This window comes from Triticum aestivum, chromosome 5B (assembly GCF_018294505.1).
Source record: "Triticum aestivum cultivar Chinese Spring chromosome 5B, IWGSC CS RefSeq v2.1, whole genome shotgun sequence".
NCBI classification, from domain to species: Eukaryota; Viridiplantae; Streptophyta; class Magnoliopsida; order Poales; family Poaceae; genus Triticum; species Triticum aestivum.
In genome coordinates, this window is record NC_057807.1 from 511,122,315 (window position 1) to 511,149,585 (window position 27,271).

At 45.8% G+C, this 27,271-nt stretch overlaps 2 protein-coding genes and 3 non-coding genes across 5 annotated transcripts in view; 2 read left to right on the forward strand and 3 right to left on the reverse strand.

Annotated features, from left to right (window-relative positions):
- Positions 1 to 2,140, forward strand: part of LOC123116661 (uncharacterized) — a 23,071-nt gene extending 20,931 nt beyond the window's left edge. Inside the window, exon 3 of the mRNA XM_044537596.1 lies at positions 1,726 to 2,140. Within this exon, the coding sequence (XP_044393531.1) occupies positions 1,726 to 2,135 (410 nt within the window). The 3' untranslated portion in view covers positions 2,136 to 2,140. The remainder of the gene's footprint in view (positions 1 to 1,725) is intronic.
- A 3,274-nt stretch (positions 2,141 to 5,414) lies between these two features.
- LOC123116662 (peroxidase 40) lies at positions 5,415 to 7,047 on the forward strand. The gene is made up of 4 exons (XM_044537597.1): positions 5,415 to 5,795; positions 5,890 to 6,081; positions 6,176 to 6,341; positions 6,430 to 7,047. Exons 1-4 carry the CDS (start codon positions 5,514 to 5,516, stop codon positions 6,837 to 6,839), a joined length of 1,050 nt encoding a protein of 349 aa, XP_044393532.1. The 5' UTR covers positions 5,415 to 5,513; the 3' UTR covers positions 6,840 to 7,047.
- An 18,686-nt stretch (positions 7,048 to 25,733) lies between these two features.
- On the reverse strand, positions 25,734 to 25,822 carry LOC123118082 (small nucleolar RNA Z223). Its single transcript, XR_006457704.1, has one exon. It is a non-coding gene; the product is annotated as a small nucleolar RNA Z223 (small nucleolar RNA).
- A 53-nt stretch (positions 25,823 to 25,875) lies between these two features.
- LOC123118305 (small nucleolar RNA U36a) lies at positions 25,876 to 25,960 on the reverse strand. The gene has a single exon (XR_006457853.1). It is a non-coding gene; the product is annotated as a small nucleolar RNA U36a (small nucleolar RNA).
- Positions 25,961 to 26,468: 508 nt separating this feature from the next.
- LOC123118043 (small nucleolar RNA SNORD96 family) lies at positions 26,469 to 26,560 on the reverse strand. The gene has a single exon (XR_006457668.1). It is a non-coding gene; the product is annotated as a small nucleolar RNA SNORD96 family (small nucleolar RNA).
- Positions 26,561 to 27,271: the final 711 nt, after the last annotated feature.

Sequence of the window (27,271 nt, forward strand, 5' to 3'; positions counted from 1 at the left end):
GTGCTGGGCGTTTGCAACCGCCTCAACACTTCCAGATTTGTGAGAGGCCGCCTATGCAAGATTTGACGGTATGCTAGCCCCCGGAGGCCGCCGGCCACAGTCATAGACGTGCAAAGAGCAATCCGCGTAGAGGGAAGTGTTCAGATACTTCTCCATCACAAAAAATTATGAAAAATTACCATCAGTCCTATAGCACATGTGCCCACGTTGTGTAAAAAACTCATGATTTTATCGCGCTCCAAGTATTTAATAATATTCACGCTGCATCGTTACCGCAGAACGTCTACTACCGTTTCATTGCCGTCCGTGAGGGGGGCCACAACCCGGAGACGCGTGCCGCCTCTTCGGACATGCCACAACACCACCCCGCATGTATGAGGGCCCGATACGATGCTCCGGTGGCATTGCTACCCCCAGGGCCCCCGTCCCGGCTAACCCTGTAGCATTTGACCACGGGATCTAGCCCTTTGACTTTGCACGGACGGGCTTTGACCAGTGGACCTCTCCACCCGGTTGTGTTAGGTCGGCCCAGAGGAACACTTTGGAGCAACATCCAGGCCAAACCCACAGCTACATCCACTCCGTGTAGACCCGACGCGTCCGTTTCCCCCCTCCAGGTGCTGGCGGCGGCGGCGTCCGTGAAGGGGGGGGCACGCCCCGGAGACGCGTGCCGCCTCTTCGGACATGCCACAACACCACCCCGCATGTATGAGGGCCCGCTACGACGCTCCGGTGGCATTGCTACCCCCCAGGGCCCCCGTCCCGCCTAACCCTGGAGCGGTTGACCATGAGATCTAGCCTTCTGACTTCCCACGGACGGGCTTTGACCAGTGGACCTCTCCACCCGGTTGTGTTAGGTCGGCCCAGAGGGACACCCAGGAGCAACATCCGGCCAAAAACCACAGCTACATCCACTCCGTGTAGACCCGACGCGTCCGTTTCCCCCCTCCAGGTGCCGGCGGCGGCGCCGTCCATGAGGGGGGGCACACCGCGGATGTGAGGGGGGTCACTCTCTGGAGATGGGTGTCGGGCGTTTGCAACTGCCACAAAACTTCTGTCGGCATAGCTGTTTTTGATTTTAATAAAATATAAGGATCTATATTTAAAAGAACATGACCGCACATTATTAACGTGCTCGAAAAAATACAAACTATATATATATATATTCATAATATATGAAAAACATACAAACTACATATATATTCATATGTATGTTTATATTTAACATGCTACATGTTAGTTGATATAATAATACACAAAAAAGCATTAAAAAATATGTACGGAAAAAAATCTAACTATGCCGACGGCCTAGCCGTCGGCATAGATCCGACCAGCGTGCCGCGGATCACTGACGTGGCAGATATGCCGACGGCAGCCGTCGGCATAGCCTCTGCATGGTGCGGCCTGGATCAATGACGTGGCCTGCGGACCTATGCCGACGGCCCCCCGTCTAGGCCGTCGGCATAGCTCTGACGCCGTTTGCCAGGGGGTGGCCGGGCCCCACGTGTATGCCGACGGCCTTCGTAAGCCGACGGTAGCTGTCGGCGTATATGTAGCTAGGCCGACGGCCGTTCTATGCCGACGGGTGCCGTCGGCTTATCTCTGCGTAGCCCGACGGCCTTTGTACGCCGACGGCCAGAACCAGGCTGTCGGCATATCTCCGGAGAAGCCGACGGGGGCCGTCGGCATTGTTCTGGCCGTCGGGGTATGGCCCTGTTCCGGTAGTGAACGCCCGATGGGTGTCGAAGCTCCAAGATGGCCTATCCGTGAAGCGCGCGGACACCGTCAACTCTGTCAAGGTGGATCTCGCGGGCGTGTTCAGCATCTCGGCCAGCGCGGTGCCGATCACGGACGAGGACTCCAAGATCCACAGCTATGGCAAGACCATGAAGGACAGCCTCGTGCACCTTGACCTCCGCTTCAAGTTTCATTCCCTCACAGACGTCGTCGATGGTGTCCTTGGCCAGACCTACCGGCTGGACTATGTCAACAAGATGAATGTCACTGCTAAGATGCCCATCATGGGCGGCGCTCCAAAATATCTGTCCTCGGGGCTCTTCTCGACGGACTGTGCAGTCTCCAAGTTCCAACGTGGCGGTGGCGGCGGCAACCATGTTCGTGCCTTGGCTGCATAAATGAAGCCCCCTAGGAGATACCCAGTCACATACCTACTCTACCATGGAATAAGGCAGTGAGTGATGCCGGCATTGAGTGAGTGTAACGATCTCACGATGATAAATAAGCTCTATGTAGCTACTCCCTCCGTCCTTTGAAGAGTGTACTTCCAACTTTGTTGAAAAGTCAAACCTTTTTATGTTTGACCGTATTTATATAATAATGCACCAACATTTATGCCATCAAGTTAGTAGCATTAGATTCATGATAAAATATATTTTCATCATATACCTATTTGATTTCATAAACATTGATATATTTTTGCACAAACTCGGTCAAACATTGAGATAGTTTGACCCTCCAACAAAGTTGGAAGTACACTCTTTAAAGGACGGAGGGAGTATCATTGTAAAATGAATGTGAAACCGTTAATTTGGCCGTGGATCTTCATAACATCCATTTTAAGAAAAAAAATTGGAGTGCATTAACCAGTATAGAAGCAAATACAACTGTTTGAAGAACTTGGTTGAATGTAGGTCCCTAACTGCTAATTATGACATCACATCAAGCTTAATCAGGATAGACTGTGTGCATCACTCGGTGCAGAGGCTGAATGTCTTCCATATTTTCGTAGAACAAGAAAAACAAGGTTAATAGGCAATTGAGAAGCCTCCCTATTGGTATTATTTCTGTGCAATTGATAGAAATTTGTTGGTGTATTTTATGCGGATAAATAAATACTTCGATCTGTTCCAATATCTGAAGATTCAGCTCTACAACAATAACATTGGTTGACTTTGATATAAAGTGTTGATTCTGTTTTCTATTCGCACAAAATCTGATATTGCTTCTCGTTGTGACTGAAGGAACATTTTGTCTGAGATATATGGTAGCTTACAAAGCATGAGGCCCTCCTTTCGACCTGTGTTATCTTTTGGATTAGTTTGAATTGCTTACCACATATATCACGTGGTTCTACCTGTGTTATCTCACTTCATCTTTCTGGAGGGTTGTGGTTCTCTATCTTGATCTCTTGTCATCTACTCCTGCACAACATGCCATCTCGTAATAAGCACACCCACTCAACCAAGCCATGAATGTTTTATCGTGAATTTTGAATAATACGTTACCGTAATATGTCAACCGCGCGAGCAACTTGGTTCAGGTTTTCTTTAGGGTGTCTATGCGACTCCTTTGTGCTGGCGAGGCGGCATCATTGTCCTAGTGTAAGAATAATGTCCTCCCCGCCGTATCCCCATTTTGTTCTTGTGCTTATCGCCGGTAGAGGGCATGTGGAGGTGTGTCTCCGGTAGGTCTTCCAGGAACCGGTCGGTTTTGATTCCGGTGGATCTGTCTGGATTCGACCGAGAGTCGTTGTCTTTGGAGTTTCTACAAGCCCTTTTTAGTAAAAAAAATAATCTTCGTTAGCTACTTGCTTGACAGATTGCACCCGCCAACAACTTCTAGTCTACAATGACGACTTTCTGACCACTGCTTTTGCAAGTCTTTTGATTAAAGTAAGTTTTCTCCGCCAAGACGGAGGACCAGAGGCGACAAAGAGTTATGTCACGACGAGCCACCACCGATGGCTGCGGCAAGAGAAAGACTTCGGCACCCCAAGGATTTAAAAGTAATTAGGAACTCGAGGACAATAATGTTTGATTCCTGGGTGTATATACACCCTATATGAAAATTAGTAATTAAATAAGAAGTAAAAAAATCTTATATGTTTTCAAAATAAACTTGACCTTTTATTGTACTTGTAAAAAATCACAAAAGAAAAACCCCCTTGACTCCAGGGCAAAAAAAAAGTAAACAATTCAAGGACAAATAGGTGTGAACAATAACTTGTATATATAGCAGTAGGTTCTGTTTTTCTCTGCCCAGTGGAGAACGCGTGATTTCCTTTGCGAAAATTCATATACTAGTGCAAAAGAAAGCCAAGTTATTCGAAAAAAGTTCTGAAATTTTGTGAGGTTTTACAAAATTATTAAAAAAAATCCATATCGAGTGTGTATACCCGGGAACCAAAGGTATTTCCCATCGGGGCAATGCTACACACACGGGATTAATTTTACGTGGTTCAGAGAGAGGCTGAGGTGGGTTTTCTTGATTGGGTGGAAATCAGGGTGAGGGCCCCACCCCAGCTGAAAATCAGGGGGGCAAGTTTGATTAGTTAAAAAAAGACCCCGTAATAGCCAGTAAAAGGCCGTGAGTCTAACATTGCCCTTTCCCATCGAGCTAGCATATATACAGAGTAATGCTACACGTACAAACGAGTTACAAGGTTTTATAAAAAAAGTTAATTTGATTGGTCAATAGATGGGGAGGCGGCCCACCTCCCGAAAGGGGAGGGGGGTTGTGATTGGTTAGTAGATGAAAAAAGTCCTAGTCAGCGTGTAATTGCGTGTAACTCTTTATATGTTTAGCATTATCATGTGCCCGCTGGACGGTTCACCGACTACGCGCGCTCGTACGTGCATACGCACTGGTATAGCACTCAACAAGCGCAGAGGAAGCTGCTTGCCTGGAACCTTTCTTGGATCGGTCAGCCTGCAAAGCGCAACGCATGCATGGCGAACGGCGTGAGCAAGACCCGGTCGCCTCGAGTGAAATCTCCCTGCCGCGCGCGAGTGATTCCAAGTTCAAGACATACCACTACCACTGCGACCGATGATGAGCTTCCACCGATCCAAAAAGTGCCCGTCGCTATCCATCCACCTCGCAGTAAATTTGACCGCTTCATGCGCACACCAGCCCAGACCGTGCATGCAGCTCTCATTGCTCCTGCCTGCTGCCAACCCCATCCGGTGAATCATGATGCATGCATAGGCATAGCACTCCACTACGTACCGTGCATTCGCAGGATGCAAACATCATCGTGGCATTTCGTGTGACCGACATGACCAGGTCGCGCGTGATTAGCTGCTATACCACGTACTACATGCTTACGGCTACTCTACCATATGAACTGCAAAAATGTCTTATACTCCCTCCGTCCGGAAATCTCCAAGTATAGTACGCACTTTGGGCAGCCATGGCAGTAGCTTACCAGAACGTACCATGCACGGTCACTGGTACTAGCCTACTAGGACGACGCCTGCTCCGAAACCAAAACATGCACCATGATTCTCTTGTACAACACATTCCAATGCGTAGCACTGTACGTACACAAGGCCAGAACTTAGGACCGACTATTCCACGGTCACGCAAGAGGCATGACCAGCTGCCACTTCACCTGCTCCCCCTCTCTTTTCTATATAAACGTGACCGAGACCACATGAATCTCCATCCTCATCACCATCACCACTAGGTACTGGCCAGCAACTGGCGCATAGACTGATCGACCGCGTCACTCGAAGACCACCCCAGCTGCAGCAGCCTGTCCTGCCACTGCCATGGAGCGCGCCATCATGGCCCTGGCCTTGCTGCTTGCGACACTGGCCGCCTCCGCTGTGGCCAGCCCCGTCAACAAGTCCTGCGTCACCGGCAGCGCCGGCGCCTCCGTGAGCATCGGATACGGTGGAGCCGGCGCCAGTGCCGGCGCCGGCGTGTCCCTCGGCGCCGACTGCCCCCGTGCGGAGGAGATCGTCCGCGCGGCCGTCGAGCAGGCCGTGGCCGCCGACCCCCGCATGGCCGCCTCCCTCCTCCGCCTCCACTTCCACGACTGCTTCGTCAATGTACGTACTCCAAGAGCTTCTGGCTGAGCTTCCGGCGCACGTTCTCTTGTCTCGCCATTGTGAGTGTGTTGCTCTGTTGTTGCTTGTGATGCAGGGCTGCGACGGCTCCGTGCTCCTGGACGACAAGCCGTTCTTCGTCGGCGAGAAGACCGCGGGGCCGAACATCAACTCGCTCAGGGGTTTCGAGGTCATCGACGCCATCAAGGCCGAGCTCGAGCAGGAGTGCCCCGAGACCGTCTCCTGCGCCGACGTCCTCGCCATCGCCGCCCGTGACTCCGTCGTCGCCGTATGTTACCTTGCTTTGCTTACTATACACTGGTTACGGCGTACACACTCACGTTTACGATCACTAATGGATGGCCGCCGGCCGGTGCATGCAGTCTGGTGGACCCAGCTGGGAGGTGGAGACCGGCCGCAAGGACAGCCGCACGGCGAGCCTGCAGGCCGCCAACAGCAACCTCCCGGCGCCGACATCCGGCGTCGCCACGCTCGTGCAGAAGTTCACCAACGTCGGCCTCACCGCGAAAGACATGGTCGCCCTCTCCGGTACTGTCCCGTCGTTGAATCATTGCACATTTTCATGGAGAGAAAGCACGATTGTATATTGTTGTAACGTGCACGATGACGATCACAGGCGCGCACACCATCGGGAAGGCACGGTGCACGACGTTCAGCGCGCGACTGGCCAGCGTGGGCGAGTCGGCCAAGGACACGGGGTTCCTGCAGTCGCTGCAGCAGCTGTGCGCGGGGTCGGCGGGGTCGGCGCTGGCGCACCTGGACCTGGCCACGCCGGCCACCTTCGACAACCAGTACTACATCAACCTGCTCTCGGGCGACGGCCTGCTGCCGTCCGACCAGGCGCTGGCGGCGCCCTCCGGCTCCGGGGCGGAGGTCGACGTCGCAGCGCTCGTGGCCGACTACGCCTTCGACGCGGCCCTCTTCTTCGACGACTTCGCGGCCTCCATGCTGCGGATGGGGAGGCTCGCGCCGGCCGGGGGCCGCGCCGCCGGCGAGGTCCGCCGTGACTGCCGTGTGGTGAACTAGCTAGCTAGCCAAGGTCAGGTCGATTAAGCAGAGAAGCTTATCCGTGTGTAGTGGCTTTCAGTTAGTTTGATGTTTTCCATCGCGTTGTGAAATAAGCTGCTAGATTCTAACTAGGATGATGTATGATGATATATGGTGTATCTGGTGATGTGCGGCCTTCTTGGCTTGTCAAAATAATTAATTTCACCTGTTGGAGGTGTTCGGTTGAGTTTTATTGTGCTTTTCTCCGTGTATTCACGTTGGTGAGTGTCATGATGATTTCTAGAAAACAAAACAAAAAGAGTTTTGCTATGTCTCTGTCATTTGAGACTTTGTTATGTTTCAGTCGATAGTATCTTCCTTTAATTTTACAAGGAGATTCGTGTAAAAAATTATTTTCAGTTTTTCTTTTTTCTCCTTACATTCTTTTTGAATTAAAACGAAACTTTATTCATTAGAGATAACCATTACATCGTTTTTGAGGATCAGTACAATTTCATTTAGGGGCTCTTCAAACCAGTCTGAAGTCGAAAAAAATCTAGCTAATCTAGCAAGTTCATGAGCTAATATTTGCCTCTCTATTACAGTGTTCGAATCTAGTCATGACAAAATCACAGGCATAATGAAAGCAGTCCTCAAAAATTGCCGCCGCCGCACCCGCTGATTGTCCTCCGTCCTGCATGGTCTCAATCACTTCCAGATTGTCTGAGTTGATGATTATGCGATTACACCCCACCCTTTGCGCCAGTGTTAGGCCAAATTTGAGTGCTAGAGCTTCAACCATCAGAACATCCGCACAATAGTTTATTTTTCCATTTCCTCCTACAATAAACCTACCTTTGTCGTCTCTCAAGACTGCCCCCACCGTACCCTTCAGCATGTCATGATCAAAGGAGGCATCAACATTGAGTTTCACAAAACCCCTAGGGGACAGTACCAACCCCCCTTTTCATGGACGCCTTTGGAGATGATGCATTTACAAAGTTGGATGTGAGTGCTATGATCGCCATTGATATCTAATTTGCATTCTGAGTTAATTCTTTGTGCACTAATTTTTGTCTTTCCCACTATAGGTACCAAGATGAAATAGCTATCATTTCTCGTACATTTTGGTACCCCATAATACTCAAATCTTGGTCTGGAAGAAGTAGAAGGTATTCCAATATCGCCTCTCCAGCACGATCAACCTTGCAAGCTTTATCAATAATCTCATCCATCCCTAGTTTCTTCCAAACCTCCTTTGCTTTACTACGGAGGAAAAGCATGTGTTTTGTATCTTCTAAACCTTAAGAGCAATTAGGGCAAGAGGGAGAGACCTTCATGTGTCCGTTAGAGAGTGTTACCCGGCATGAGAGAGTGCCATGTAATGTATGCCATATGATTTTTTTTACTTTTGTCGGACAAGATAACTTCCATATTTGACATCATATAGGATTAGGTGTGATTCGACCCATCCCAATATTTTAGTTTACTCCCACACTGATAATTCCACTCCACGGAGTAAGCAGACCGAATCGAGAATATACCTTTTTTGTATAACTCCAGGCAATGAAGTCTGTCATATCATGTAGCGAAAGTGGGATTGAAAGAATCCGTTGTGCGTCAATGGGCCACATAGTTTGTCTAATCAGGTCCTCATCCCAATTATTGGAGGCAGGGTCAATCAGGTCACCCACTTTTGATAATAATTGTCCCCTCCTAGGGGTCACAATGTTTCTAGTGGCACAATTTGGGATCCAGGCATCTTCCCAAATATTGATATTATGTCCATTCCCCACTCGCCAAATATAGCCACGTTTCAGAGTAGTTATGCCTGCCATGATGCTTTGCCAGGTGAAGGAAGCGCCATGCTTTGGCTTGGCCTTCATCAAATCGCCATGAGGATAGTACTTGGCCCTTAGAATAGTAGCACACAAGGAATCGGGATTATCAATGAGACGCCATGCCTGTTTGGCAAGCAAAGCCAGGTTGAAATAGTGGATATCACCGAATCCCATTCCTCCTTGGTTTTTTGGTACGCACATTTTCCACCAGGCCATCCAGTGCATCCTCCTCTGGTTCTCCTTATCGCCCCACCAAAAATGTGCAATCGCGTCAATGATTCCTTTACAGTTTTTTTAGGAATTTTAAAGACCGACATTGCATAGGTAGGTATGGCTTGGATCACAGCCTTGAGCAGGATCTCCTTCCCCCCGGCAGACAGTAATTTTTCCTTCCAACCACTAATTTTCTTAACAATTCGTTCAATCAGAAATTTAAAGCAGCCTGTTTTATCAACGCCAACATTTGCTGGCAAGCCTAAGTATTTATCATTCATTGCCTCCGTCATTATATTCAGCGTTGTACACATTTGTTCTCTGATCTCTACCGTTGTATTAGGACTAAAGAAAATACTTGACTTCTCCACGTTTACCAGCTATCCCGATGCCGCACAATATAAGTCTAATGCTGATTTTAGGGCCACTGCATTATGTTGGTTGGCTTTCATCAAGATCTATGAATCATCCACCAAGAGAAGGTTTGTGACTGGCGGGGCGTCTCTACGGACTTTAACTCCTCATATGTTCCCATTGTCCTCAGCATGCGTCAGCAAGGCATTCAACCCCTCTGAGCACAACAGAAAGAGGTATGTTGATAACGGATCACCCACTACAAGAAATATGTCAACTTGCGACCATCACTGTTGGTCACTGAAAGGTTATTGTTTTTCATTTGCGACGTTTTTGTGACCAAAAACAGATGGTCAAAAGCTGACGGTCGTAAACTGAAATTAACGATCTTCTCTGTGAGAAGGTCATGGAAGGTAACGACCAAAACAAAAGGTCATTGATTCTATGACCTTCTGTTTTGGTCACTAGCTGTCTGCTTAGGCCACGTCGGATCCGACGTGGAAAAATTGTGACCAAATGAAAAGGTCGTTGATAAGATTCAGCCCGGTCCGATTCGGTGTTTTACATGGGCCGAGCCCAACAATTCAGCCTTTCTATATATTTTTTCCTGTCAATTTTTGGTCGACTTCATGGGCCAAGCCCAACATTGCAGCGTTTTTATTTCCAGGGTCGTGATCCTTTTTGGGACCGTTTATATCCGCATCTATTTCTCATTTGGGCCTTGGCCTTTTTACAGTCCATTTCCTTAGTTTTTAGGGTTTTTTTCCTGTGAATATTATTTGGAAAATGGCCTTTTTATATGACAAATACTATTAGGTCCCACTTGTCAGGTTCTAATTAAAAGACAGCCAATGTTTCAATTTCCACACAATTATTTCAGTCAGAACAACAAACAAATGAGAATTATCAAACCACATGCCAATTTTGGATAATAGCACAATCTTTACATAATTCATTTCACCATTACATGTGATACTATCAGAACATATAACTCCTACTACAAATACACTCCAGACTTCTTCACTTTTCTGGACTATCAGAACACGCCATTTCGAACTTGAAATTTCCTAGGCCTGGAGCTCATGTAAAAGGGTGAACACAAAGGCATTAGAGTAGCATTTTCATTCCTGGAGTAGATATTCAAACCTCCAGGTTTAGTGTATAGACTATCTGGAAAATATATATTTAACAAAATTTCACAGAAATGCAGATTTATGGATCGAATGTATGATAAAGCAACAGAAATGCAGATATATGTCTATGAAACAATAGGTCAACTAGAGATTCATGTCTACAATTTGCTAGAGAAGAAAATAACAAGTCAGGATACATATTATATCTGCAAAAAGAAGGACTGATATCAATCAGACCATTTAATTTTGAAGAACATGGTTTCAATTTGTTCTTTGCATATTATATCAGTAGTTATGTTGCAGGGTTCTGGTACATCATGATCTACATGCACATGAGATAGATGGACTTGGCGCATGTCGTGGAATTGTCACGGCAGATGTCCTTAGTGTGAGGACTTAGTCGTGAGGCCAACGCATCTATGTGGTAGCTTGAGAGGGGTTGATCGAGACGAGAGACGCAACACACAAGACAAGGATTTAGATAGCTTCAGGCCCCGGGAAACATCATCCGGTAATAGCCCTACATGTTGTTTGTGTCTAGGTCTCATTATGCTCATGAGGAAGTCGCTGCATAAGCCAGCTCCCCTTTAGTTGTGTCTATCCTTAGCGATTATTTTCTTGCTTGTCCCTCTTGGGGTGCCCTACCCTCCTTATATAAGTTGAAGGGGCGGGTTACATGACTAGTCCTAGTAGGATTATGATTACTCTATTAAAAGTGGAGTCCTAGTCTTACTTCCTTTGTAAGGGAATAATCCTTATGCCTTCCTCTTAAACCTGCCCACCATAACATGAGCCGGCCTTCTGGGCCTTGGGCCTAGTCCTCTAACTAATCCGTCATCGAGGCCATTAGTGAGTCGCTAGGCTCGTGAGTCATCAGACCAGTGAGCCGCCAGACTCGTGAGTCGCCAATCCTCCGGCGGGTTACCAATGAAACGCCAAGTCCCAGCCGGGTCATATATCCGGCCGGGTCATACCGCGGGGTATATCCCTGACAGCGCACATGAGATGAGGGTGGAAGGAGGAGGAGCAGGGCATACCTTAGGTGTCTAGGTCCTGCAGCTCATCGAAGATGTTGCAGGCTTGCCGGCATCGACAACCACCGCACAACAAGCTGGGTGACGTACAAACTGAAGTTGCGTTCATTCAGTTGCAAAACAACAAAGTTTGCTAGTTCCTGTCCATCAACAATCACACAAGAATCACTTGTATAATAGCAAGAGCAAAATTGATATGAGTTAGAAGGAGCAGAGTTCAACTAGTACAACCAGAAGAGCTCAACTAGTACATCACATGAATGTGCTAGTTATCGACTAGAGGGGGGGGGGGTGAATAGGCGATTTTTATGTAAGTCTTCAAAACATGAAAGTTTCGAAGACAAACACGAAAACTGGACCTATAAACATGCATCGGGAGATGAACTACACTAGACAAGCCATAGTCAAACAAGTATGAAGTTAAAGCATGATGACTGATAGCAGCTAGGTAGTAGGATCGGGATGGAAGATAGTATGAAGACAATCAGAACAAGTAGCCACACAGTGAAGTCAAACAGGCAGAGTAATAAGGCAATGACTTCACAAAGACAAACTGTAAGTAAGGAGAGTAAGAGATAGAACCAGTGTGTTGTGAAGACAAGGATTTGTTTGACCAGTTCCAGTTGTTGTGACAACTATACGTCTGGTTAGGGAGGCTAAGATTGAACTTAGAAGACCGTGTCTTCACCTTATTCCCCTTGAGCTAAGGACACACAGACCCCGCCCAACCACTCTGGTAAGTCTTCAAGGTAGACTTCAAAACCTTCACAGACTTTGTTCACCGGCAATCCACAATTACTCTTGGATGCTCAGAACGCGATGCCTAACCGGCTGGAGGATTCACAGTCCTCAGGTGTAACAAGTCTCCAGATCACGCAGACAGAAAGACTTCAGTGATGCCAAACACTCTTTGGGCTCTGGGTGTTTTGGGATTTGTTCTCACAAGGATTTCTCTCTCAAACTCTTCGGAGGTGGGTTGCTCTCAACGACAAAAGTCGTGCACTAACTCTGAGCAGCCACCAATTTATGGTGTAGGGGGTGGGCTATTTATAGCCACTGGGCAACCCAACCTGATTTGTCCGAAATGACCCTGGGTCACTAAGGAACTGACACATGTCACAACGGCCAGATTTCAAACACACGCGACAGCTTGACTTGGGTTACAAGTAAAGTTGACTTATCCGACTCTGGATAAGATTTGCTCTCATTGTCTTCGCTCGAAGACATAGGATTTTGGTTGAGCATCACTTCAGTCACTCTGACTTTGTTCACTTGGACCCCACTTAACAGTGCGGTGGTTCCTATGACTCAACAAAGAAGAAAAGAAACAACAAAACCACTAAGTCTTCGCGCTCCATAGTCTTCACTCAATGTCTTCTTCTGTCATAGTCTTCAATGTGAATATCTTCACGTACCACCATTATCTTCAATGTCTTCATACATTTTTAGGGGTCATCTCCGGTAGGTAAACCGAATCAAGGAGGGACTACTACCCGTGTTATCCTGCAATTCTCACAAACACATTAGTCCCTCAACCACGTTTGTCGTCAATACTCCAAAACCAAACTAGGGGTGGCACTAGATGCACTTACAATCTCCCCCTTTTTGGTAATTGATGACAAACTGGTTGAAGTTTTCAACGGGGATATAAATATGTGAAATTGTAAAGGATGAGGTACTGTCTTCGTAAGTAGCAAAAGGCTCCCCCCTGAAGATGTGCATATAAATAATTTGCTTTTGGAATGCAGATGCACATGGCAGGTTCTACTTGTGGAGATCCTCTTCAACTTATGAAGACAATTCATCATGCATGATTCGATGTAAAGAAGATAATGACATGCATAATGAAAAATGGACGTCTGCAAAATGATTTAAGTGCGGAAGTTATCATCGCACATGCGGAATTTATCATCGCATCACAAAATAGCAAAAATAAGTAGCAGACGACCATCGAGTTTAAGTGTTACAACTCAGAGAACCAACTGTATCAAAAGAAAGGGTTGTAAACACTAGGCAAAATATAGTGCAACCGCCCATATGAACCCGCTTGAAGACTATCAACTCATAGGTTCTCCCCTTTTTGTCAATAAGGACCAAAAAGGGTTGAAGACATTGAGCCTCTCTACTCGTTCCCAGAAGGAGTAGGAGAAGATGCAGGGTTGGTGTCAAGGTTTGGCGGTGCAGACGAACTTGGAGCAGTGTCGATACGTGTTGGAGGTGGCGAAGTAGCATCATCTTGATCATCGATCACACGTGCATTCCCAGTTGCACCAGAAGAGGAGTACTCTGAGTCGTCAAGAGATGGAGTGCGCCGCAGAATAGCATTTCTGGGTGGAGTGGAATCAAACTTGAATTATTCTAAGAAGCCATCGTCCTGAAGATCTTCGTCAGCACACATAAGCGTCAACCCTTTCCATGTGCCTCGATAGGTTTCATGCGCGACAAAGGCATTCTTGGTTGCAAGGTTGCGAATGCGATTGACGTCAGTCATGATGCTCTGCATCTGGCGCTTGAGCCAATCATGATGCCTATCTTGTTTCTGATGCAGGCCAATGAGAAGCTCTCGGTCATTGAGAACACGAGATTGCTTTCGAGGCCGTTGAGCAATTGTGCTGTTAGTGGCTTCGGTTGGGGCACGGTGAGGTGCACATGTAGTACCAGCCAACGGATAGACTCGAGTGGCAGCCAGCACACCTTCAATGGGCTGAGTGAAGCTCTGACGATCAACGTCATGAAGATAAAGTGGCTCTTTGTCAGGCTCTGGATAGATGGCTTCAACAGACATGTCAACATCTGGCAAGAAGACAATGTGGTTGCATGCAGATGGCTGATAGTTGAAAGCAGTGTGAAGCTTGATCAGACGCATGATCCATGGAGCATAGAACTTCAAGCCAAAAATGTCAGATCCTGATGCAGCAAGTTGGCGGATGAAGAAATCTTGTGCATTGAAGCATTGGCCATGAAGAATATGGAAGACCAATGTCTTCATTGCATCTTCTAGCTTAGCCTTTGGAGAATGTCCTTTGATAGGCCAGAGAGTTCTCCTTATGATGTGATACATTGTGCGTGGCAGATACTCAAGGTCTTCAACAAAGAACTCCATAGGATATTCTGCATCTGGAGGCAATGGCTTCATCATACTTAGCATCTGGCTCATGTTGGGTTCTGGCTTGTGAAAGATGCTTTCCACAACTGCAGTGTGAAGCTGACAACCAGGCTCATAGAGATCACCTGGAGTGGGAAGGCCAGTAAGCTCAAAGACATCAAATGCTCTGGCTTCGTGATGGACATTTCCTGTCATCCACTCAAGGACCCAAGTCTTAGGATCCCTGTTGTAGCCTCTGATATGCAGAGTGGTGTAGAATTGGAGCAGCAACTCTTCATTCCAGTGCTCCTTGCCAGTGACAAAATGCAGTAATCCAGCCTCTCTGAAGCAATGGAGAGCTTCTTCTAAGCAGGGCAGGCCAGCTATGGCTTCAGTATCAAGGCGCATATGCGGAAATATGCGGCCTTGGTTGTACATAATGCATGAATAATAGCTGCGCTGCTGATAACTCCAGAACCGATCAGATGAAATCTTGGGCTTGGTGTAGGGGTTCTTTTCGCTATCGAAGAAGGTGTTTTGTGCAATGAAGCCGTTGACATTGAAAGATCCTGGTGAAGTGGCAGTACCTGGAAATCTGGGCAGTCTTGGCTTTGGCTTCTGAACCTGAGGCCTGTGCTCGACATGGTAGTCAAATTGAGGACCAGCAGCAGGTGGAGGAATCAGAATAGGCCATCTGACAGTGACAACCTGTCCATAGTTGTATGCTTGCTCGATAGTATGTGGCCTTGGAGGCGGAACATGAGCAGTGGCATTGACTTCAGGCTGCAGATTTGTGTCAGGTGCGTCATTGACTTCATCTGCTTCATGGGCTTGATTAGCTTCATTGGCCACTGGTGCATTGGCCACTGTAGGCTCCACATTGGCGTCATTGGCTTTAGGAATGACATTTGTGGCAGCCTCAGGATTCTCACCCTCCACTTGAGTAGCTGGAGGTTCTGGCATAGACTGGTTCTCTTCATGAACTTCTTCTTGAGTTGTCGGGGGAGTAGCGACACGCTCTTCTTCTTGTGTTGCTCCGGCTGATGCAGCTGGAGGGTCTTCAGTAGCATTGGCTTCAGACACAGGGACCATCACAGAAGGATTGTCTTCAGAGACCACTTGACATGCCACTGAACTTGACAAGTTGGAGCCCTCCTCTGTGATGGTGGTCATGGAGGCAGATGGCCTCAGGCCTTTGCGAAGCCGTTGGAATACGGGCGACGCCTTTGGTGATGGTGATGTCTCCATGTAGTTGCCATCATTTGACATGGGGCTGATGACGGGCACAGATGACGACTGGGGTGTACTTGGTGAGTCTTGATGTGGGGTAGCTTGCTGGGGGCGATCAGCCCACGATGCATCTTGTGAGATTGGCGTCAAAGGACGACCAATACTGATAGGCTCACTATTCGCTCGAACAGGCGATGATACCATTGGGCGCTCGATCTGAGGAAGAACTACATCATCTTGAACAATGTCTTCAGTCGCGATGTGGTCGACGACTGGAACTTCTTGAGCTTCAGGAGCCTCTATGGAAGCAGGCTCATGAACAGTCATTCGACGCTCTTGGTTTGCAAACGAAGAGGGAACAAAAGCAAGGGGTTCAACGACAAGGGGCTCTATAGGAGCAGCCCGATCTCTCTTCTTGATCTTTCTCTTCTCAGGGGGTGGTGCTTCATCAGTGGTGCGCTTGGTTTTCCACTTCCTGGCTTCATCTTCAGCTGCCTTGGTTTTCTTCTGTTCAGAAGCCACTGAAGGAGCCTTGGGCTTCGAGCCACGCATGCTGGCAGGGAAGACAATGTGTGGTTCTTCCTGCCGTGGTGCTTCAGTGTGGGCTTTAGATGACTTATTTTTCTTGGCAGCCATTGAGGGGTCAATGCCAGGGCGGCCAAGCGCCTTGCGCTTTTCAGCTTCATTGTAGGCTTGAACGCATTTGTCTGCAAGGGCTTTCATTCGCTCTCTTGAGCCTTTGGCTTCCTCGCGTTTCTTCCGAAACGACTCCTTGAGGTCATTAAGCATCACCTTGAACTTTTGCACACCAGCCACATTCAGCCTGGCTACATGCTTCTTGAACTATTCCTTCTCGAAGTCTATCTTTCGCTTCAGTTCAACTATGCGCTGAGCCAGAGCAAGCTCAGGAGCAATGGCGCCTTGGAAAGCAATGCTGACGCCAATGGGAAGCTGAAGGTCATCAAAGCCAAGATCTTGATTATCAAACCACTCATCAATGAAGTTTTTCAGAATGTTTACATCAAAGAGGGGCAGATCGTTGAAGATCTCCGCCTCTTGCTTGCTCTTGATCAGTTGCTCTAGAGCATCTTCACCAAATTCTTCATCTGAAGACAAGTCAATGGGTTCAGATTCATTCCTCAGATGGCTGCAGGCATCAGTGCATGACTCAGTTGCTGAGCTGGTGTCTTCTGTGGCTTCTCACGCCTCATGGAGATGCAAGAGAGATCTTCAGAGTTATTGCTGGGAGCAGAAGGGGCAGTTGCCAATGGCTTCGGTCTCGAAGCTTTTGGGGCAGTAAATGACTTTGAAGCTTTAGTCTTCTTTTGCTTCTTAGGCTTTGGAGCAGGAGCTGGAGCTTTGTCGGTGTCAGCATCATCATCATCAGAATGATCCACTTTGGCACCTCAAACAGTAATGTGAGTGATGAGGCCAGCAAGGTTGTAGAAGGGGCCAATCCTGTTTTCATTTGCTTCATGGGTGCCATTGTCCCGAGGTGAGGAGGGACCAGGGTTGAAGTCAAGCCCCAGATCCTTCTTGTTCTTTGCAGTTGAGTCTTTGGAGAACTGATAGTTGCGCTTGAACAGACTGTCTTCACAACACTAGAGTAGTGAAGACGAATCAACATTCTCAGGCTGTGGTCCGCGCACCATGCAAGGATAGAAGCCTTGCTCAATAGCTTCAGCCTGAGTCCTGGGTGGAAGATTTTTATACAAAATATCACCCCAGGGTGCCTTGATGGCATTCTTCTCTGCATATTCTTTAGTGATGAAGCGATATCTGAGCCATTCTTCTGCCCAATATCTTCGAATCCATTGGATTCGATTCTTGTGTTCAGTATAGGTTTCTTCCGGGTCAGTTTTGTACATCTCGTGCAAATCTGGAGGTAAGTCCTTGGAAGTGTCACCACGATGCTGTCTGCCTCCCTTTCTTGCTGACTTTTCAGTTGCCATGAAGTGTAAACTGAAAGGCTTCAGTACTTGCAATGGCTTCAAACGGCTGGACTGACAGGAACTCGCTTCAGGTGAGTTGATGCGACTCTACAAGAATTCTGCAAACGAATGCAGACTATGAGAACCAAGGGATTCTCCCACGGACATGTACCCGTGACAACATTAATGGTGCAAGGGAAGGGGAAGAGGTCATACGCATTCTTAGAAGATTTTGAAGATAAATCAGTTTGAAGACATTGACCTCATAACGCAAAGACATTCACTTATATGATGAGAGTTGGTTCCAGAGTTGTACAAATCCAAGAATAAGTACAAGTGAGGAATCTAACTTGTGAAGAAGCATAAGTGAATATACTAGGCAGAATATGAGATGCAGAAAGAAATAGATTCGTGTTCGAAGATCTAGAAACCACTTTTGGTAGGAAGGGATGAATCTATCAGATCAAAAAGATGGTAAAAAGTAAACTTTTATTACCACACGAAGAACTGCTAGACGGAGCGAAGATGGATGCCGAGCAGTTCGATCTCCCGTGCCCTAACTTGGCGACGGAAGACACCTACAGCGACGGTGGAGAAGACGAGGTCCGCGGTCGGCATGAGAACGGCGTCGAGGAGGTCGCGGCAGCTAAGCGCTTTGTCATCGGCGTCGTCGAGAGCTAGCATAGGCGCTAGGGTTTGCGAGAGATGGAGGAGGAGGAAGAAGGATTTTTGACCGAGACGAGACAGGCATTTATAAGGACAGAGACAACACAGCGCAATTACGCAGGTGCCCCTGGCGGTTCACATCTGATGGACACATGGCGAACATGCAACTCATTGAGAGTTGTTCCACGTTCCCATGGACGCCTGAATTGTCGGGGTGGTCATTCCGAATTCTCCGGGTTTCAGGCAAAAGGATATGTCATTAAAGCAAGATATAAATCTTTTTCTCTATATCTTCTGTTAACAAGGACGCAGAGAAGACATTCGACAGTTTCAACAGAATGCATATGATTTGGATAGATAGAGCTTGAGGTAGAAAGCATAGACAGGTTAGGGTCCGATCACATTCACTTAGTTCAAAAGATTCAAACAAGAAGACATAGCCATAAGTGAATGCTGTAGAGGACAGAATACATTATATATATATAACAGAGTAAAGCCAAATCAGTAATCACGAAATCAAATTCATGTTGAAGTTAAATCAATTGTGAAGACTTTGCAAATATGGCGCCATGAGAAAACACTCCATAAGAGTTTGGTGGTGGCGTTACCCACCGTATAGGAAGTATTAGACCCAGACATGGCGCACAGTTATCGTGGCGCTCTGACGTCAATTTCCACATTAATGTATTCACACTTAGAGTGTATGTCTTCATTGATTGAAGATATACATTACTTCGTGTGTTGCACATCTAAGTCATCAAACTGCATAAGTGTTAGGATGTGTGCCTAATCACAGGACATTCGAGGACTCCAAGATATTTAGCTCACACCGCAACTTGCAAAACCTTTTCTCATCCAAGGGCTTAGTGAAGATATCATCAAATGCTCTTCTGCCTTGACGTGAATGATATCAATATCTTCTTTCATAACATGATCTCTGAGGAAGTTATGACGAATTTCAATGTGCTTTGTCTTCGAGTGCTAAACTGGGTTATTGGCAGTCTTGATAGCGCTTTCATTATCGCAGTAGAGTGGCACATGCTTCAGATGGATGCCAGAGTCCTTAAGAGTTTGCTTCATCCACAGAAGCTGAGCGCCGCAAGATCCAGCAGCAATGTATTCAGATTCAGCAGTTGAGAGTGATACACAATTCTGCTTCTTTGAAGACCAACAGATAAGAGATCGACCCAGAAAGTGACATGTGGCTGATGTAGACTTGCGATCCACTTTGTCACCAGCATAATCAGCATCCGAAAACCCAACCAGATCAACTGTGAGCCCTTTGGATACCATAATCCTAGTGTTGGGGTGTAAGCCAAATATCGAAGAATTCGCTTCACAGCTAAGTGATGCGACTCCTTTGGTGCCGCTAGGAATCGGGCACACATGCAAACACTAAGCATGATATCCGGCCTAGATGCACATAAGTAAAGTAAAGAGCCAATCATGAAGCGGTATACCTTTTGATCGAAATCTTTACCATTGGCGTCGGGGCTTAGATGACTTTTGGTTGGCATTCGCGTCGTGTATCCTTTGCAGTCTTGCATTCCAAACTTCTTCAGGCAATCTTTGAGATATTTTTCTTGTGGTATGAAGATGCCATTGCGTTGCTGACGGATTTGAAGACCGAGAAAGAACTTCAGCTCTCCCATCATGGACATTTGATATTGTTCTTGCATCATATGAGCAAATTCATCACTGTATTTCTTGTTGGTGCAACAGAAGATAATGTCATCCACATAGATTTGGCACACAAACAGTTCACCATCATATGTCTTCGTGAGGAGAGTGGGATCTAGAGAACCAGGTTTGAAGCCCTTGCTCTTCAGGAAGTCTTTGAGTGTGTCATACCAAGCACAAGGGGCTTGTTTGAGGCCATACAGTGCCTTGTTGAGCTTGTATACCATATCAGGATGTTTTGGGTCTTTAAAGCCAGGCGGTTGTGCAACATACACTTCTTCTTCAATCTTTCCATTGAGAAAGGCACTCTTCACATCCATTTGATACAGAAGGATGTTATGATGATTTGCGAAGGCTAGCAGTATGCGAATGGCTTCAAGCCTAGCCACTGGAGCAAATGTTTCATCGAAGTCAACTCCTTCAACTTGTGTGTATCCTTGAGCAACGAGCCGTGCTTTGTTTTTGACTACTTGACCATGCTCGTCTTTTTTGTTGTGATATATCCATTTTGTGCCTATTATGTTGTGCTTGCGAGGATCAGGACGCTTGACTAATTCCCACACATTGTTTAGCTCAAACTGTTGAAGCTCGTCTTGCATAGCTTGAATCCATTCAGGTTCCATGAAGGCTTCAGCAAATTCTTGGGTTCAGAGGTTGAGACAAATGCAAAGTGCCCACAGAAATTTGCTAGCTGTGTTGCTATTGAACGAGTGAGTGGACCAGGTGCATTGATGCTATCGATTATCTTCTCAATTTGTACTTCATTTGCAACACGAGGATGAACTGGACGAAGATTTCGCTCCTGCTGATCATTGTCATCATTTGGAGGATTGTCTTCAGGCTGGGCAATGTCTTCAAGTTGATCAGGTGCAGAAATAATAAGTTCCTCTTCAGGCTGGGCCTCTGATGGCATGATCTCTCCTGTTCCCATTAGCTTGATTGATTCACTGGCAGGTACTTCCTCTAGCACATTTGGCAGGTTCTCTCTTTGCGAGCCTTTAGTTTCATCGAACCGCACATCCACAGTTTCAACCACTTTATAGTGAAAGAGGTTGATGACTCTGTAGGAGTGCAAGTCCTTTCCATAACCAAGCATAAAACCCTGATGTGCTTTCGGTGCAAATTTTGAAGTGTGATGTGGATCCTTGATCCAGCACCTAGCACCAAATACTCTGAAGTAGCTTACATTTGGCTTATTACCAGTTAGAAGCTCATAGGATGTTTTCTTCAGAAGCTTGTGAAGATAAACACGGTTGATGATATGTCATGCAGTATCAATGGCTTCAGGCCAGAATTTTCTTGGAGTCTTGTATTTGTCAAGCATCGTCCGAGCCATCTCAATAAGGGTTCTGTTCTTGCGCTCCATGATGCCATTCTGCTGAGGTGTGCAAGGAGCAGAAAACTCATGAGTGATGCCTAAGCTATCAAGATAGAGGTCGAGGCCCGTGTTCTTGAATTCCGTGCCGTTGTCACTCCTAATGTGCTTGATCTTGACGCCATAGTTGTTCATGGCGTGGTTGGCGAAGCGTCTGAAGACATCCTGCACTTCAGTCTTGAAGAGAATTATGTGCACCCAAGTGTATCTTGAATAATCATCAACAATAACGAAACCATAGAGACAAGCAGTAGCAGTGAGAGTAGAGTAGTGAGTGGGACCAAACAAGTCCATGTGGAGCAACTCAAAAGTTCGAGATGTAGTCATGATTGTCTTCGAGGGATGCTTGGCCCTTGTCATCTTCCCAGCTTCACAAGCACCACATAGATGATCTTTCTTGAACTTGACGTCTTCGATGCCTATGACGTGCTTCTTCTTGGCGAGAGTGTGTAGGTTCCTCATGCCAGCATGCCCTAGCCTCCGATGCCAGAGCCAGCACTCTAAAGACTTGGCTAGAAGACATACGGCCATCTGTGGTCCTGTTGAGAAGTCTACCATGTACAGATCATATTTGCTGTACCCTTTGAAGACTAGAGACTTGTCAGATTCCATTAGTACTAGGCAACGATATTTTCCAAATAGCACAATCATGTTTAAGTCACAAAGCATTGAGACAGACATTAAGTTAAAGCCAAGGGACTGAACAAGCATCACTTTGTCCATGTGCTGATCCCTTGAGATTGCAACTCTACCTAGGCCCAATACCTTGCTTTTACAAGTGTCAGCGAATGTGATGTGACTTTTATCACATGGATGTAAGGTTGAGTCCATGAGAAGACTTCGATCACTAGTCATGTGGTTAGTGCAACCGCTGTCCATAATCCATTCTGAAGCACGAGGTGTCGTACCCTATAGTGCAGTTAGGAGGATAGGCTTCACAAAGAGTGTTGTGAAGCATAAACATTTGATGCACAAGAGGATTATCAAATCTTAGATCAAGGTTAGGATAGATAGTATGACTGGCAAGAGATTCAGATATGAAATACATAGTAAGACCATTTTGGCATTTTATCGTGCGTCCCATAATGTGTTTTAGGTCCCCAGCAATAGCATTGGACGCCTTTGATTTCCGGCTGGAGACCTTTCTCTACAAAAGAAAGTTAATTCTTCTTAACCACCCACATCTTCAGGGGTGGCTTAGAAGCAATGAGTCTAAGTGCAGCATCTGAGAATTTCGGCTTTGGAGCCCTAGCAAATAGCCTTGCAGGAGAAGAACGATACTCATATGAATAAGCAGAAAAGTTCTTAGTTCTATGAACATAGTGGTTTGAAGACACACGCTCATATTCATAAGTATGAGTATGGTTTCCCTGCAAAACATTGACGTTAGGGTGACTCAGGTGAGTCCTGTATCTGTATGAAGCCTTTGGGCCATATGAAGCCATAGGTCTGGGGTTTGTCTTCTTCCTTGGTGGTGTCATGATGACATTCCCAGGAAGATTCTCAATACACTATTTAGGTACGCAGATTTTCTTCATAGGTGGTCCATTCCTGCAGTTAGTACCAATATACCTGGCAAACACTTCACCATTCTGATTCTTAAACAGTTTATAGTTTGCATCAAAGGATTCATCAATTATAATAGGGTTAGCTCAAGTGAAACCAGATAAGGTGGATGGATCTACTGAAGGTTTCTTTGCAGCAACCCATGTGGTTTTGGGGTACTGCTCAGGCTTCCAGTACGACCCATCAACATTCATTTTCCTCTCGAACCCAATACTCTCTTTTCTAGGGTTTCGGTTCAGAATCTTCTTTTTGAGGACATCACATAATGTCTGATGCCCTTTGAGGCTTTTGTACATGCCTATCATGTACAATTCCTTCAGCCCTGCATCAACAGTGATACTTGCATTGTCCTCAGATGAGGAATTAGTGACAGCAGAGACATATGAAGAATTTGTAGCATTAGAAGCATTTGAACATTCATGTGAAGAATTAGTAGTTTCACGTTCAATGCACTTAAGACATGGAGGAACAAATTCTTCCTATGTAACGCTAATTTGTTGAGCAAGTAATGAATCGCGCTCCTTCTGAAGATCTTCATAATCCACTCTTAGCTTTTCATGATCTTGCTTTCTTTGAAGACATTCAGAAGAAAGCTTCTCGTGATCAGACAAGAGAGTATTATGTTGATCTTGAAGGGCGTCAAACTTGGAATGAAGTCTCTAAAGACTCTCAGCCAATGCTTTTGACTGATCCATTTCTTCACCCAACATATCATCGCTCTTACTAAGCATGTATTGAACCTTTTCCAAGGCTCTTTGTTGTTTAGTGGCAAGGGAAGCAAGTTTGACATAGCCGGGGCCAAATTCATCACCTGATTCATCATCACGAGATTCAGAAAGGTAGCATTCAGTTACCTTAGCATCCCCTGCCATGAGGCATGGTGAAGATGGTGACGATTCAGGTGCAAAGGTCATCTCTTCGAGAGTCTCCTTGTAATCCTCAAACCAAGGATCATGATGAGTACGATGACCTTCATAGACCTCAGAAAGCCGGTCCCATATTAGCTTCGTGTGATTGAGGTGCATGATGTTCCTGAACTGATTTCAGGACAGACAGGAGTAGATGACATCCTTCGCCGTGAGGTTCAGTAGAGTGTACTTGCGAATGTCATCAGCCTCCGCCATCTTGCATAGATCGGTAAGACCAATCTTAGTGACGGTCCATAGTTCGCTGTCCATAGCCATGAGTCGCTTCTTCATCATGGCCTTCCACCGAGGATACTCATGATCGTCAAAGGTGGGGCAAGATATGTTCCTCAATTCTGCAGTCGACATAGCTAAAATTCCAGGTGGTTAAACCGAATCACACAGAACAAGGGAGTACCTTGCTCTGATACCAATTGAAAGTGCTAGTTATCGACTAGAGGGGGGGTGAATAGGTGATTTTTATGAAAGTCTTCAAAACATGAAAGTTTCAAAGACAAACACGAAAACTGGACCTATAAACATGCAGCGGGAGATGAACTACACTAGACAAGCCATAGTCAAACAAGTATGAAGCTAGAGCATGATGACTGATAGCAGCTAGGTAGTAGGATCAGGATGGAAGATAGTATGAAGCCAATCAGAACAAGTAGCCACACAGTGAAGTCAAACAGGCAGAGCAATAAGGCAATGACTTCACTAAGACAAACTGTAAGTAAGGAGAGTAAGAGATAGAACCAGTGTGTTGTGAAGACAAGGATTTGTTTGACCAGTTCCAGTTGTTGTGACAACTGTACGTCTGGTTAGGGAGGCTGAGATTGAACTCAGAAGACCGTGTCTTCACCTTATTCCCCTTGAGCTAAGGACACACAGTCCCCTCCCAACCACTCTGGTAAGTCTTCAAGGTAGACTTCCAAACCTTCACAGACTTCGTTCACCGGCAATCCACAATTACTCTTGGATGCTCAGAACGCGATGCCTAACCGGCTGGAGGATTCACAGTCCTCAGGTGTAACAAGTCTTCAGATCACGCGGACAGAAAGACTTCAGTGATGCCAAACACTCTTTGGGCTCTGGGTGTTTTGGGCTTTGCCCTCACAAGGATTTCTCTCTAAAACTCTTCGGAGGTGGGTTGCTCTCAACGACAAAAGCCGTGCACTAACTCTGAGCAGCCACCAATTTATGGTGTAGGGGGTGGGATATTTATAGCCACTGGGCAACCCGACCTGATTTGTCCGAAATGACCCTGGGTCACTAAGGAACTGACACGTGTCACAACGGTCAGATTTCAAACACACGCGACAACTTGACTTGGGCTACAAGTAAAGCTGACTTATCCGACTCTAGATAAGATTTGCTCTCATTGCTTTGCTTGAAGACATAGGATTTTGGTTGAGCATCACTTCAGTCACTCTGACTTTGTTCACTTGGACCCCACTTAATAGTGCAGTGGTTCCTATGACTCAACAAAGAAGAAAAGAAACAACAAAACCACTAAGTCTTCGCGCTCCATAGTCTTCACTCAACGTCTTCTTCTGTCATAGTCTTCAATTTGAATATCTTCACGTACCACCATTATCTTCAATGTCTTCATACATTTTTAGGGGTCATCTCCGGTAGGTAAACCGAATCAAGGAGGGACTACTACCTGTGCTATCCTGCAATTCTCACAAACACATTAGTCCCTCAACCACGTTTGTCGTCAATACTCCAAAACCAAACTAGGGGTGGCACTAGATGCACTTACATCGCAGTACACATGAACCATCTATTCCACGGCACATGAGTAAAATCTTGCTATAACCAGTAGATTATCCCCTAACAGAAGCTAATTAGGCTCCAATACACAAGGCACATCAAGCACAGACTAAATAAGCCACGACCATAATACATGATTACTAAACATATCTTATATAACAGGTTTTTCAGTCATGAATTTTTAGAAGAAGAACTGGCATGTTTGTTGAAAGTGTGTATCATCACAGCCATGGTCAAACAGAACACATGAATCTAAAAGAATGACAATAATGAGAGTGGCTCTTTTTGCCTCATATTAAGAAATTCAACCATGCTTTCCCTTGTCCTTCATGAATTAATCAGAAGCACGGGTAAGGTTCAAATCACTGCCACTAATCCAAAGAAACAGCAAAAGTTGCAAAGGTTTGGCAAGTAAACCATTTCTCTATCCGCGCCCACTACATCCCCCTCAGACCAAGTGCAACAAAGAGGGATAGTAGAAGCTAAGCACAAACAGGAAAAAAAGAAGAAGAATTTAAAAAATGTAACTTATGAGAAGAAAAAAATGCACAGTGTTTTTCTCTCATATGCCAACCACAAGGGTAGCACGGATGATGCAGACATATTAACATGGCATCAGTTCAGACCGCCCGTTTGCTTGTACTCTCTTCATAGAGAAAGATTTTAGACCAAAAATTATCGACAAAGATCAAAGCAACTTAAAAAATATGAACATATTTGTCCAGTCATTAGGTGTCCAAAAAGATGGTATGTTTTATTCGACTTTCATCGTTGTCCAGCCATATTCTATACATAGTAAACACCAGAATAAAAAACTAAAAAGTAGATGACATGTAAGTTCAGAAGTATTCAGAAAAATTACATTCAAGTTGTTCAATTTGTCCTCAGAATTGCAGAATGACAGCATGGGCGCACTACGACCAATCTGTCCCGAAAGATGGTATGATTAACATGTTTTTCATCACTGGACAAACAGAACAGTAACACAAACAAACATGTCTACAAAACAGAACTTAAATTACTACAAAAAACAAAATCTGACAAAAAGAAGACAGAAAAGGAACGACACTAACAGTAATACGTGAGAACATCCCTCACATCATTCACTTTAGCGACTCATCTTTTCAAACATTCAATCAAATCATATTTTCAAGAATTCAATCAAATGACCTTATAATACCAGACAAAGAGGAGTTGTAGTGGTATGCACTTATCACATATACAGGAACCATGCTTAAAATCCACACATACATATACATATCCCAATAGAACAGAGCTAGTAAGCAAACTAGCAGCCGTGCACTTGATGTCTTGTACTAACAATTAATAACACATAAAACTGAACTGCAACAAGAAGAATTGCATAAGACAAGCTTATGTATAAGCTGTGACATAAGCATAGGATCTGGAACTAAAATTCTCGACTAATCCAATGTCGTAACAGGCATTTTACCTCGCCCATGTCTGCGAGCAGGAGGTCTCCCTCCGTCTCCTGCTCCTGAGCAACATCTGCTAGAGGAAAACAAAAGAACTGAAGATCTTAATTCAGTTATCTGAGTCATTCAGTTATCTGAATTAATAGTACAGAAAAGAAATGAAGATGTCAATGATAGTAGTAATTGGAAGGATAAAGCAACACTTGTTCTAAGGACAATAAGCTGGTTGGTGCCAGGCAGTGTGGG

Excerpts from the sequence above, each read along its gene's own strand:
- LOC123116662 (XM_044537597.1), top strand. The coding sequence starts at position 5,514 with ATGGAGCGCGCCATCATGGCCCTGGCCTTGCTGCTTGCGACACTGGCC. Across the intron at positions 5,796-5,889 it reads TCCACGACTGCTTCGTCAAT|GGCTGCGACGGCTCCGTGCT; the intron begins GTACGTACTCCA and ends CTTGTGATGCAG. Across the intron at positions 6,082-6,175 it reads CCCGTGACTCCGTCGTCGCC|TCTGGTGGACCCAGCTGGGA; the intron begins GTATGTTACCTT and ends CGGTGCATGCAG.